Source organism: Lepus europaeus, chromosome 21 (assembly GCF_033115175.1).
Source record: "Lepus europaeus isolate LE1 chromosome 21, mLepTim1.pri, whole genome shotgun sequence".
In the NCBI taxonomy this organism is placed as follows: domain Eukaryota; kingdom Metazoa; phylum Chordata; class Mammalia; order Lagomorpha; family Leporidae; genus Lepus; species Lepus europaeus.
The window spans coordinates 12,883,045-12,895,762 of NC_084847.1; the positions used below are offsets into that span (position 1 = coordinate 12,883,045).

Below are 12,718 nucleotides of genomic sequence, written 5' to 3' on the forward strand. Positions count from 1 at the left end.
TTACAGGTTCAGAATCAAGCCCCGGTGGCCATGGCACAGGAACCAGGTTCCAGCGAGCAGGTGGCGGGAGAGCAGATGGACTCGGGCTGTGACGCCAGCAGGGCGCGTGTGCTCAGAGGTGCCCTGTCCCGCGGCCGAGTCCCAGGAGTCAGGGCGTGGTTGTCTCCTGTCCTGCACCAGCATGGCCGCCACGCAGACAAGAGCGGTGCCCATAGATCGCGCCAGTAACTGCTTTTCCCATCTGTCTGCTCCGTCCAGAATCTTTGGGTGCAAAGTCTAACTGCACAGGTCTGGTGGCCCTTGAGAGTGGACTGCTTTTCTAAGCTATGAAAAACCCAACACCCCCAGGAAAGAAAGGCGGTACCTGCAGTCGCGGTTCCTGTCTGGCTGAAGGCCCACCTGACCCTCCTCTGGGGCTGATGGAGATGCCGCAGGCCGCCTGCGAAAAGAAACACGGAGACACGACTTCTCCGTGAACAAGACGTGGTTTTTATTGCACCCACGATCCCTGCTTCTTCCCCTCTCAGGAAAACGAAGCTCCGGACGATCTGCATACGTGTGAGAAGGCGGCCCCTGGATTCCAGCGAGCCCCGGGCACAGACGGGGTCGTGGCGGGCCTGGCCCTCAGGTCCTGCTCTGCAGCGGGAGTCTGAGGGCCAGCTCGCTCAGGTGACTCATGTCTGGCTGTCTGCTTCGCTTCTTGATGTACTCCAGAGTCTTCACCTAGGAGGAAAGCAGAGAGCCGTCTCCCCTCTGGTCCTCCGAGCCCGGGGCTCCAACGAGCCAGCTGTTCCGGGCACTCACACTTCCGGCACAGAGGGAGGAGTCTTCCGCAGGAGGAGGGAGAGGAAGAAGTCCCGGCCTTCACGGTGAAACCTGTTAGAGTGCAACCCGGCCTTAAAATCAGATTGGCTGGGCTGGCGGCGTCACACTGTAGGTTAAGCCACGACCTACGATTGCCGGCATCCAGTTCCGGCTGTGCCACTTCTGAACCCGCTCTCTAAGGTGCCAGGGAAGACAGCGGAAGATGCCCCAAGTGCTGCTTGTGCCCCCCCACCCCCACCCACATAGGAGACCCGGATGGAGTTCTAGCTCCTGGCTTCAGCCTGGCCAAGTCCTGGCCATTTGCAGAGTGAACCAGTGGATGGAAGGTTGGTCTGTCTCTGTCCCCTAACTCTGCCAATTTTTAATTTTTTTTTTTTTTTTTTTTTTTTTGACAGGCAGAGTGGACAGGGAGAGAGAGAGACAGAGAGAAAGGTCTTCCTTGTGCCATTGGTTCACCTTCCAATGGCCACCGCGGCTGGCGCGCTGCGACCGGTGCACCGCGCTGATCCGAAGCCAGGAACCAGGTGCTTCTCCTGGTCTCCCATGGGGTGCAGGGCCCAAGCACTTGGGCCATCCTCCACTGCCTTCCCGGGCCACAGCAGAGAGCTGGCCTGGAAGAGGGGCAACTGGGACAGAATCCAGCGCCCCAACCGGGACTAGAACCTGGTGTGCCGGTGCTGCAAGGTGGAGGATTAGCCTATTGAGCCGCAGCACCGGCCCCCAGTTTTTTTTTTTTTTAAATCATGTTTGGGTATGAGCAGTATTGGTTGATGTTTTTAACTCCATGGCTTTTATTGAGGGAGTAGAGTGCTAAGGCCATGGCTTTCAGCGCTAGGAAATGGCCCTACAGAATTCCTGGATTTAAACGGAGGGACTGGAAGTGCAGCCCAGTGGGGCTCCGGCCGACCCCCAACCCCGAGGGCCTCACCATGGTCCTGGTGTCCGCACAGCCGTGCCTCTGGGCCAGGTGCCACAGGTTGACGGAGAGCTGGTTCAGCTTGTTGTTGCGCAGGTCTCCATGGGCCAAGATGCTGTTAAAGAAGGAGAGGCCCAGCGAGCTCTGGCGCTTCAGGGCCTGCAGGAGAAAAGTGAGGTCAGCACCTTGGGCCGGGCCCGCAGGTGGCTGTGGACAGCGGTGACTCCACGGGGGTCATGTGGGTTCAAAGCCAGCTGCCGCGGAGCGGTTGCACCTGCAAGTTCACGGGGTGAGGCTTCCATGATGCAGGTAGAGCCGTTAGCTCGGCGCTTCCCCCCGGGTCTTTACCCATGAAAGGCAAGGGACTGAGCAGTGGCCAGGTCGGGGGATTAAAGAGGCCGGCAGTGAGAGGCCTCTGTGGTTGCTCTTGAAGCCCGAAGCCTGCAGTGGGACTCAGATGTGTTCTCATACCGCCCACAGCTGAAGTCCTCATTCCTGCCCCTGGGAGTGAACACAAAGACCAGAGACAGCTCTGCCCCAGCAGGGCTCCCCCGGGCACAATGCCATGACACACTTTCACAAAGAACACCTTAGCCTCTCTCCCCGGAGAGGTACCTCGCCAGCCAAGAGCCAGCCACCGTGGCCAGGCAGGCCAAACCTGAGCCCCAGCTTTACATGGTAGAACAAAGGGAAAGGGTCCAGAAGGGGTACAGTGTCCCCCAAGTCAGTCACAGCACGTGGAAAGGCCACAGGGCCAGGTCGGATCCATCCTGGACGACCCCGACGCCCCAGGCCCTGGCTGGGTGGTCCTGGCTCCCCTGCAGAATGCCCATGACCCCCCAGGAGCCTCATCTGTGTGCTGGGCTCCCCAGCACCCGGTGCACTTCTGTCCCCTTGGGAGCCTGGCCCTCAGGACGGCCTGTGACCCACGGTCAAGGAAAATGTGATTTCAAGTCCTGCTCAGAGAATCTCCCTGAGTAAAGACTTAACTATGTGGCACTGAAGTGGGCGAACGCGGTGCACAGTATCTAACCGACACCCCGCTCCCCGTCTTCCCAGCGAGCACTTTAGCCAAGAGCGTTCCACGGACAAGTGTTCGGATGCCACAGACTGAGAAGCGGGAAATGAACGGAGGAGACGTTTCTGGCATGAGAACGCAGCCAACACAGACACGGGAGAGAGAGCACGGCCGTGCACAGAGACGGGGCCCCAGGCCGCTCCTCCTCCACGCTCATAAATAGGAAATGGCTGCTCCCCGTGCGTTTCCTCGGAGGACTGCCTCGCAGGGCCTGGCCCGGTGCCCAGCCCCACCACGCCCCAGCAAACAAGTGCATGGAGCTCACGGTCAGAACACAGCTGGCTCCTTCTCGCGGCCTCGGAGGACGATGCAAAGGCCACGCGGAGGATGAGCGCCAGCGGCGGGGTGTGCCCACCGCAGGAAGCAGGCCAGCTCGCCCCCACTGGGATGGGATGGGCTGGCACCAACAGGGCCCGCAGAGCGTGGTAAGCCCAGGAGCCTGTCCTGGACCTCAGGGGCACTGCTGTCAAATGAAGCGTGACTCGGTCCAGTGTCAGCCATGTCCACCTGGGTTTGTCTGATAAATGGTGGGCAGAGAGGGCCAGGCCGCTGTGTTCACCGGTGGTGAAACTTCCCCCATGGCCCAGCTCTGCTAGGCTTCCAGAACTGTTCGAGAACCCTCTACCGTCAACCCCTGCTTCTCAGAAAAGACAGGTACATGTTCAGTACATACAGCTCTAGGGAGGGTGCTAGGAGCAGCGGGTTGAGCCACGACAGGCTACCCACATCCATACGGGAATGCTACTTCATAATCCCGGCTCCTCCGCTTACATCCAGCATCCTGCCGATGCGCCGGGGAGGCAGCTGATGATAGCCCAAGTCCTCGGGTTCCTGCGGCCCACGTGGGAGAGCAGGATGGACTTCCTGGCTCAACCCTGGTTGGTGTGGGCATTTAATGGGAGTGAAGAGCACATGGAAGCTGTGTCTTCCTTGCTGTCACTCTGCCTTTCAAATAGACAAACATCTGTTTAAAAAATAGCTCCAGATTACATGGTTCTGGGCTTTTATTGTGAGCTTTGGAGTTCTAGGTTATGGTCATAGACGCTATGAGCAGTTGTCTCTGATTAAAGCCAGCCTGCTGCTTCGCATGAAGAAATGTGTTTTCAAACCATAGGGCTAATTTAAAAAAATTATTTGAAAGGCAGAGGTAGAGAGAGGGGAAGAATCTTTCCTCCACTGATCACTTCCCAAGTGGCCATGGCTGGGCCGGGCTTAAAGCGAGGGGCCCAAACACTTGGGCCACCTTTCGCTGCTCTCCCAGACACATTAGCAGGGAGCTGGATCGGAAGTGGAGCAGCCAGGACTGGAACCAGCACCCCTATGGGATTCTGAAATTTCAAGCAGTGGCTTACCCAGTTAGCCATGTACTGGGGCCGGTGTCGTGGTAGATTTTTACAACTTTCTACGATTCCTGCCTCCAGCTTCCTGTTCAAGTAGACCCTGGGGAGGCAGTGATGATGGCTCAAGTAATTGGGTTCCTGCCACCCAAGGGGGAGACCTGGATTGAGCTCCCAGCCCAGTCCAAAGCTGTCACAGGCATGTGGCGGGAGAGTGAATATAGAGACACTATCTCTAACTCTGAACTAAAAACCAGGAGCAAGAGCTAGGAAGAACTGATGTGGGGGAGGGGAGGGATCTCAGTGCAAGCTGCAGGTACAGGACTTCTGTCTCCTGTAGTGCAGAACAACTGAACAAGGACCACAGAGAATCATGGTCCTTCACCTCCTGAGAGTGTGGACAAGTTTGTAAGAGGGCTTTCAGGTAGGGACAGTAGATGGCTCGGTTTGATAGCAAGTCTTCCTGACGGGGAGTCCAGTGCTGCTGCTCCCCAGGACAGCCAAGTGCCTTCCCTGCATGACCTTGCCCACGGTCCCACGAAGGGGGGGATTCCAGGTGTATGGCCCCCAGGGCAGCAGGAGTTCCGCCACTTGGGCTGGCATCCAGGTCTGCCCTTCAGACTGCCAGCCCTAAGGCTAGTCCTTTAGACCACGGCCCTGACCTTGGCAGAAGACACTATAGGAATCCCATTCTCCAGCACTTGCCTGAGCACCCTGGGCCATGGTAGCGTGTGGATATCTATAGCCATGTGCTATTTTTGTAGGTGGGAATGAAAACCATTGCAATCGGAGCTTCGGGCAGAGTAGGTGAAGGACAGACTCGGGGAAGGCTGTTGAGGCACAGTCTGGCCCCGGCCACTCATGGGAAGGATGCAGCCCTGACCCCTACCTAAGGCGCTGACAGCCCCTCCCACAACTTCACCTTGACAGACAGCAACCAGCCACGCCCCAGGTGACAGAGCCACGCCCCCGGCAGGGCCTCTGGGATCCAGCTGTGACTCACCTTCAGGCCAAAGCTACAGCTACACCAAGTGAACAAGCTGTGGTCACCACAGATCTGGGAAAGGAACTGGGTAATGACCTTGAAATCAACCAGCTACCTGTGCAAAAGGACAATAGGGAAGACCTGCTCCGAGAGCACATGAGATGGGACTTCGGGAAGAGAACCTGTTTTGTGCAGAAGAGCAGGGGTTCTAGAGGATTACCTGGACCACAGTGCACGGCCCCGCCTGGGGGCACAGCAGCCTGGTCTGCAAAGTGTGCAAGGGCTGCTGGGAATATCTCGGCCCTGCACCCAACGTACGGTAGGTCATGGAGGCTGCAGGATGCCACCTGGCATCAACTCCAGACCACAGGCCGCCTCCTTACAGACCCGAGGGAAGGCCCTGGGGGAGGAGGGCAGTAGGTGCAGGGTTCAGGCACGACCAGAGGAGCCCACGGCTCTAGGTGAGCTCTGAGCCGCTCCTTGCTTTCTCTATTCCATGACAACCACTTCGGCACCTTCGTCTCGCAGAGTTCTTGGGAGCACTAAGGGCTCGGGTGTGGAGAGCACCGGGTACAGGCGAGGCACCTGCCTTATCTGCTGTGCGAGGTTGTGCCTGCACAGGCAGGACTTGGAGACCCATGAGGTCCCTGCTCCCATGGGGCTTCCCTAGGAAGCTGGGTGGGAACCACTGACCAGCAGGCACACACACCATGGCAGCCCACTGGGGTACCAAGTGCTGAAGGCACAGGTGTGCAGGCGCTGGGTCCCGGGATCTACTTTCAAGCTGAGATTTTGCCTAATGGTCTAGAAAGTTGATCTCGTAGAAGTCGAGGGTAGAATAGTGGCTGCTGCAGCTGGGGGGGAGCTAAGGTCTGAACAACGAGAAGGCACAGCCAGGGGAAGGCCCCAGGCAGGTGCGGTCCAGGCAGAGCAAACAGCAGGGGCAAAGGCCCTGGTGCCCGGGGTAGAGAGCGTGCACATGAACACATCACTCGCATCACCGTCAGCCGCCCCGGGAACCCCTGCTTCCTGTGCAGGCGGGGTGCCTACCTCATCCTTGGCCAGAGTTTTCAGGTGCTCCAGGATCTGAGCCATCACCGTCTCGCACAGCTTATTGTTTTCAGCCAGGAACTTGGCGTCTCCCCCGTAGAGGCTGTCGTTGGAGTCGACTGGTTCAACAGACAAGAGTGTCACAAGGGTGGTACCGAGGGAAATGGCCAAAACTTGCTTTCTTTGTGGTCCCACTGCCACTGGGAAGTTTTGGCCAAGCTCCTGCCCACCGTAGCCAGCTGCCGGCCCATCACCCCCTCTGCAGCACGAGCTGTTCTGTTCCCCGTATCATCCCCTCCCCAGGCTCGGATTCCTCTGACGTCGCCTCTCGACAAAACAGCGTGCGCTCTCTGCTTGGTCACTGCCTGGAGTGAGCCGGGTCCAGGCCAGGCTGGGTGTGTTTGAGTCCCGCTGTGGCTCCTTGTCAGCCAAGCACAGCCTGCTGTGGCTAACGGAAGGCAGACGCACAGCACGCACCGTGCACGGGGACGCAGCCTGGAGCTTTTCCCTCGCAGCACGCACAGACCTGGTGCTTAGCGTGTGACGGCTGAACAGGATGCCACTTAGGACGGACCAGAAGAGCTTCTTCGGTTCCCACTGCAAACCCCCCGGTGGGCAACTTCCTGTCTGTGGCTAGAACGAGCCTGCTGCACCCCCTCTGCCCCACAGAGCTCACTCGCCCCCTGCTCGCTCCCTTGGGTTTATCCCCCTTGTCTCACCGCAACCGCTTTAGCTGCCTGCTTGCTAACTCCCAAATGCTAATCTGTGCACAGCCAAGGGCAATGAGTGCAATTGAGGGTGAACACGTGGGCCCCTGTCCCAGGTGTGGGGACAGCGAAGACTCCAGGGGCCGGGCCTGTGCACACGTGGCCACATACTGCTGATCTAGCTGTATGGTTTAGGGGTGTTTTTAATAAACAAGACTGGGCACCAGCTCCACGGCTCACTAGGCTAATCCTCCGCCTGCGGTACTAGCACGCTGGGTTCTAGTCCCGGTTGGAGCACCGGATTCTGTCCCGGTTGCTCCTCTTCCAGGCCAGCTCTCTGCTGTGACACGGGAAAGCAGTGGAAGATGGCCCAAGTGCTTGGGCCCTGCACCCGCATGGGAGACCAGGAGGAAGCACCTGGCTCCTGGCTTCGGATCAGTGTAGCTCCGGCCGTAGTGGCCATTTGGGGGGTGAACCAATGGAAGGAAGACCTTTCTCTCTCTAACTCTACCTGTCCAAAAAAATAAACAAACAAGACTCGGCTTCACTTGCACATCTACTGGAGTGGAATGTGTTGAGCTTCTCACCAGAGAGCACACATCAAGGCCTCCAAGGCATGGTTGGTAAGGATGACAGTCACACAAATCAAGGGCCTGCAAAGTTGTACGAGCAAAGGACAACGGCACCAGGTTTCATTTGCACAGTGAGGCTGAGAGCCACAACTGCCAATCCTGCTGTCTGTGCGGCAACAGCGTCATGTTCGACAGAGACCTGCCACAGAGGTCAAACCTTTGTCTTAAGAAACACAACTCCCAGCTGCTGATTCACTTCCCAAACGCCAGAAAAGGTCAGGACTGCGTTAGGCTGAAGATGGGAACTAGGAAGTCCGTCTGGGTCTCCCGTGTGGAGAGCGGGCATCCAATGCCTTGAGCCATCATAGCTGCCTCCCAGAGCCTGCGCGAGCAGGAAGCTGGAGTCCGGGAGCCAGAGGTGGGAATCAAACCCAGGCACTCCCATGTGGGACGTGGGTTTCTTAACTGTTAGGCCAAAGGCTCACCCTGGCCTCTGAGCTTTTAAGAAAGTGATTCGGGGCTGGTGCTGTGGTGTAGTGGGTAAAGCCACTGCCTGCAGTGCTGGCATCCTATATGGATGCCAGTTCGAGTCCTGGCTGCTCCACTTCCCATCCAGCTCTCTGGTATGGCCTGGGAAAGCAGTAGAAGATGGCCCAAGGTCTTAGGCCCTTGCACCCACATGGGAGACCCAGAAGAAGCTCCTGGCTTTGGATCAGTGCAGCTCTGGCCATTGTAGTCAATTGGGGAGTAAACCAGTGGATGGAAAACCTCTCTCTTTCTCTCTGCCTCTCCTTTCTGTGTAACTGACTTTCAAATAAATCTTTTTTAAAAAAAGGAAAGAAAAGTGACTCACAGGCCCGGTGCGGTGGCACAGTGGGTTAAAAGCCCAGCGTATACTGCCAGCATCACGTATGGACACCAGTTCTAGTCCCAGCTGCTCCACTTCTGATCCAGCTCCCTACTAATGCACCTGGGAAAGCAGTGGAAGATGGCCCAAGTACTTGGGCCTCTGTTCCCACATGGGAGACCCAGAAGAAGCTGCTGGCTTTGGATAAGCTCAGCTCTGGCTATTGTGGCCATTTGGGGAGTGAACCAGCAGATGGAAGACCTCTCTGTCTCTACCCCTCTGTAACTTTCAAATAAAGTCAATCTTTAAAAAAAAAAAAAATAGTGCCCTCCAAGCCAGCTTTCTGGCACAGTGGGTTAAACCACTGCCTATTATGCCGGCATCCCCTATGGGCAGTGGTTCAAATCCTGGCTGCTAAGCTTCCCATTTAGCTCCCTCTAATGTACCTGGGAAAACAGCAGAAAATGGCCTAAGTGCTTGAGTCCCTGCACCCACGGGAGAGACCCCTAAGGAGTTCCAGGGTCATAGCTTTGAATAGGCTCAGCTCTGGCCATTGCGGCCATTTGGGGAGTGAACCAGTGAATGGAAGATCTCTCTGTGTTCTCCCTCTCTGTCTTTCAAATACATAGATAAATCTTGAGAAAAAAAAAAAAAAAAGTGACCCCTGGGGCTAGCATTGTGATGCAGTGGGTTAAGCTGCTACCTTTAAGGCCAGCATCCCATGTCCACTCTGTTTCAGATCCAGCTCTCTGCTATGGCCTGGGAAGGCAGCAGAAGATAGTCCAAGTTCTTGAGCCCCTGCACGCACGTGGGAGACCTGGTTGGAGTTGCAGGCTCCTGACTTTGGCATGGCCCAGCCCTAGCCTCTGCAGCCATTTGGGGAGTGAACCAGCAGGTGGAAGATCTCTTTCTCCCTGTCACACTGCCTTTCAAATACATAAAGTAAACCTTGAAAAAGAAAAAAAGTTACTTCTGTTAAAGTCACTAAGAGCAAAATTGGCAAACAATATACATCAGAAATAATGCATGAAGTTTGTATACCTTAAATAAAAGGTTTCTGGGTAAAAAAGAAAAATGTTGATTTGACCTATAATTTATATACATATGTAAATGCATAATAGATATAAAGGACTTCATGGTACTCACAGCAGAAAACTAAAACAACAGATTTTAAAAAACCATTTACATTAACAGACTTGAGAAAGAATGCTAACACTTGGTTTTGATGGCGGTCTAGGAAACCTGTTAGTAGGTGTGTTAGTGTGGAAAGGGGCGTGAAACGAGAACATTCGGTCCCATGTCACACAGGGTGGCTGTGACCGACACAGCAGGGGAACAGTTGGAACAAGTGGTCAGGACGTGGGAAACTGGCATCCCTCGGCACTGCTGGGGGCATTGGACAGTGGCGCCACCGCGGTGGACCTCAAGGCAAAGCTTGCCTGCTCCAACAATCTCCACTCTGTGCAGGACAGCAGGGACTTACACACGGCACAAAGCAGCCTCCGTCCCAACAGTCAACAAGCAGAGACAACGCAAGCATCCGTCAACAGACCCAGACGCACGGTAAACATTCCGGTACCACGGGATCACGTTCCACCTTCAAAAGCCAAGAAATGCTGACGCACGCTACGACACCAATCAGCCTTAAGGATGATACACTAAAGTGAGAGAGGCCAGACACAAAGGGGCGAGTACCGCACGATGCCACTCAGATGAGTTCCTAGAATAGGTAATCGACTGGAACAGACTACAGGCCACCAGGGGCTACTTACTGGACATGGGGCTTCTGCAGAGCTGGTGAGAAAATTGTGACTACGCTTGCTGAAACAGAACAGTGCACTTACAAGTTTTATGCTATGACCATATCATCACAATAATGTTAAAAAAAAAAAAAGTCTTAGAACCAGAAATGTCCAGATCTTCTGACTTGGGAAAATCCCTCTCGGAAATCTATCCTAAGAGAATCACCCAACAGGTGCCTGGAGGTGCCTGTAAGTGACGTTCACGGCACAGGAGTTCCTACAGAAGCGACAGCAGTGTTCCTCGACAGAGCGCTGGTTGGACTCTGTGGTGCAGCACTGAATTCAGGGCTATGAAGACAACCAGAGTGTGCGATCTCTGGCTGCACTATTGTTGCTTAGATGAAGAAAGATAAATGACTAATCAGCACACACAGTGCAGCCCCTACAGCACATCTACCCATATATACTGCCTAGCTGCTAACAGCCTACCAACCAGTTGTTCTCATGTAAAGAATTCTGTGTTACTGTTTTGTGTATTTCCTGTAATCTGCCTGGAACTGTTTGGACACGGGCAGGTCTAACATAGAACAGTTAACTAATGGATACAACACATTCAGGGATGCTTCTAGGTTCGTTTCCTGTAGAGATTCCGGGAACAATTACTCTTCATTCTTCCCCACCACGACCTCGCCCCAAGTTCTTATTGTGAAAAACATCAAGGCTAAAGAAAAATCAAATGCAGGCAGTAGAGCAAGCTCCTGTCTACCTCTCACCTGGGGTCACCAAGCCCTAACGTTAGGCTGCACATGGGCAGCTCCCCGGCTTGGTCTCCCCGTGCCCTGACATTTGGGGTTTTTCTGGCTGAACCATTGGGAAGCAGGTTGCAGACAACTGCCTAAGAGTAAGGGGATTGCCTGCTCCCTTGCTCCCCAGCATCTCCGCCGCGGGTGAGCACTCTCTGGTCCAGTCCTGAGCCACCCAGTTAAGGAGACTCTGCCGGGGGAGAGGGGGGCGTTCCCAGGGCGATCGTATCCTCTGCGGCTGCTGCTCCAACGCCAGGGATGGCCCGGCTGCAGCATTTCTCAGATAGCATCGCAACTGCTGTCTCCGAGTGCAAAGCGGCAGTTATTCTTGTAAGAAGTGCAAGAATCCGATTCAGCCGCTCACTGCCACCCAATCTGGCAGGGCCACGAAACTGCAGCTGGTGGAGGAATTCCTCACGTCCAGAATAGTCCCTGGCCTAAATTCCTGGTCGTCTTTGGGACTGCAGTCTCCTCTTGTTCCTACCAGCCCAGCACTGGAGAAGAGAGAGGGACCCACCACCCAGGGTCACCAGGGGTGTGTTCGGGGCAGGCACACAGAGCACCTGCTGAATGAGGGCCTGCTCTGTGCCAGGTTCTGGGAGGCAGCAGGGGACAAAGCTGAGCCAGAGCTGCCCTCAGAGCTGACAGTCCACTAAGAGATAAAGACACGCAGGTACACAATGGCAACAGCAAGGGGCAGATTGGAGAGTGAGCCATCAGATCTCAAAAATCTAGGCTTAGGAATCAGAATTCTAGGATCAGTGACAGGCTGAGCTCTGAAAGCTGAATTCAGGAGAGAAAATGAAAAAATGGGGGTTCAGAGGTGAATTTTCCATGCTCACCCTTGTTGGTCACAGCAGATAGGAAGGAAATTTGAGAATCAGAAGTAACTGGGCCAAGCTAAGAGTGCAGAGGGGGCTTGTGAGTCCAGATCAGGCTCTCACAAGAGGGACAAATGATGTCCCTGGCAAATGGCCATCAAAAATAGCTCTGGACCTCTGCATCTGTCTGAGCCAAGGTCACAAACCCGAATGCTTCAGGGGCCCGGCAGGTGACAGGGAGGACAGCGACTACGAGGGCTTCTTGGAAGCCTCCACGGCTGTGCTCCTGCGACAAAGACCGACTCCATTGGTTTGTTAGATACACATTCAGCGTCCAGGCACATCCCCATCTGAAGCCAGCACGCGCACCCTCGCAAGTCTGCGTGCAAGTACTACAGTGATGGCGCCATGTCACAGAACATTCCCGGGGCCGGCGCTGTGGCTCACTTGGTTAATCCTCCGCCTGTGGCGCCGGCATCCCATACAGGCGCCAGGTTCTAGCCCTGGCTGCTCCTCTTCCAGTCCAGCTCTCTGCTGTGGCCCGGGAGGGCATTGGAGGATGGCCCAAGTGCTTGGGCCCCTATACCCGCATGGGAGACCAGGAGGAGGCACCTGGCTCTTGGCTTTGGATCGGTGCAGTGTGCTGGCCGTAGTGACCATTTGGGGGCTGAACCAACGGAAGGAAGACCTTTCTCTCTCTCTCTCACTAACTCTGCCTAATAATAATAATAATAATAATAATAATAATAAAAAGAAGATTCCCTCTTTGCTCATCTAGACAGAAAGCAGCCAAGGCATCCTTCAAAAATGCAACACTTATCCAACGCGCCTTTTCCAGAAGGCCCAACAAGCTGCATCCACACTGCCTGACAGGCTGCCTGCAACCAGATGGGGGCAGAAGCAGGGAGCCCCCCGGCCTGCAGAGCCGCCTCGGCTCTCCACCTCTGCTCTTCTTCTAAGACACCTGCCAGGCCGCGCTGTGCATCGAGTCAATGCAGCTGGGCTGAGGAGGAGGAAAGAAAAGCCAGCGCCTGT

The 12,718-nt window shown here is 55.4% G+C and overlaps 1 protein-coding gene across 2 annotated transcripts in view; it reads right to left on the reverse strand.

The window, feature by feature from the left end:
• Nucleotides 1-466: 466 nt before the first annotated feature.
• The window catches only part of VPS35L (VPS35 endosomal protein sorting factor like), a 102,230-nt gene continuing 89,978 nt past the window's right edge, over nucleotides 467-12,718 (reverse strand). Inside the window, exons 29-31 of one of the 2 annotated variants that reach the window (XM_062179780.1) lie at nucleotides 6,192-6,310; nucleotides 1,754-1,900; nucleotides 467-723 (exon numbers count right to left, since the gene is read on the reverse strand). In XM_062179780.1, coding sequence (XP_062035764.1) covers nucleotides 625-723; nucleotides 1,754-1,900; nucleotides 6,192-6,310 — 365 coding nt within the window. In that variant the 3' untranslated portion in view covers nucleotides 467-624. Of the gene's footprint in view, nucleotides 724-751; nucleotides 877-1,753; nucleotides 1,901-6,191; nucleotides 6,311-12,718 lie in introns of those variants that run through there. The other variant, XM_062179781.1, reaches the window with a different exon arrangement.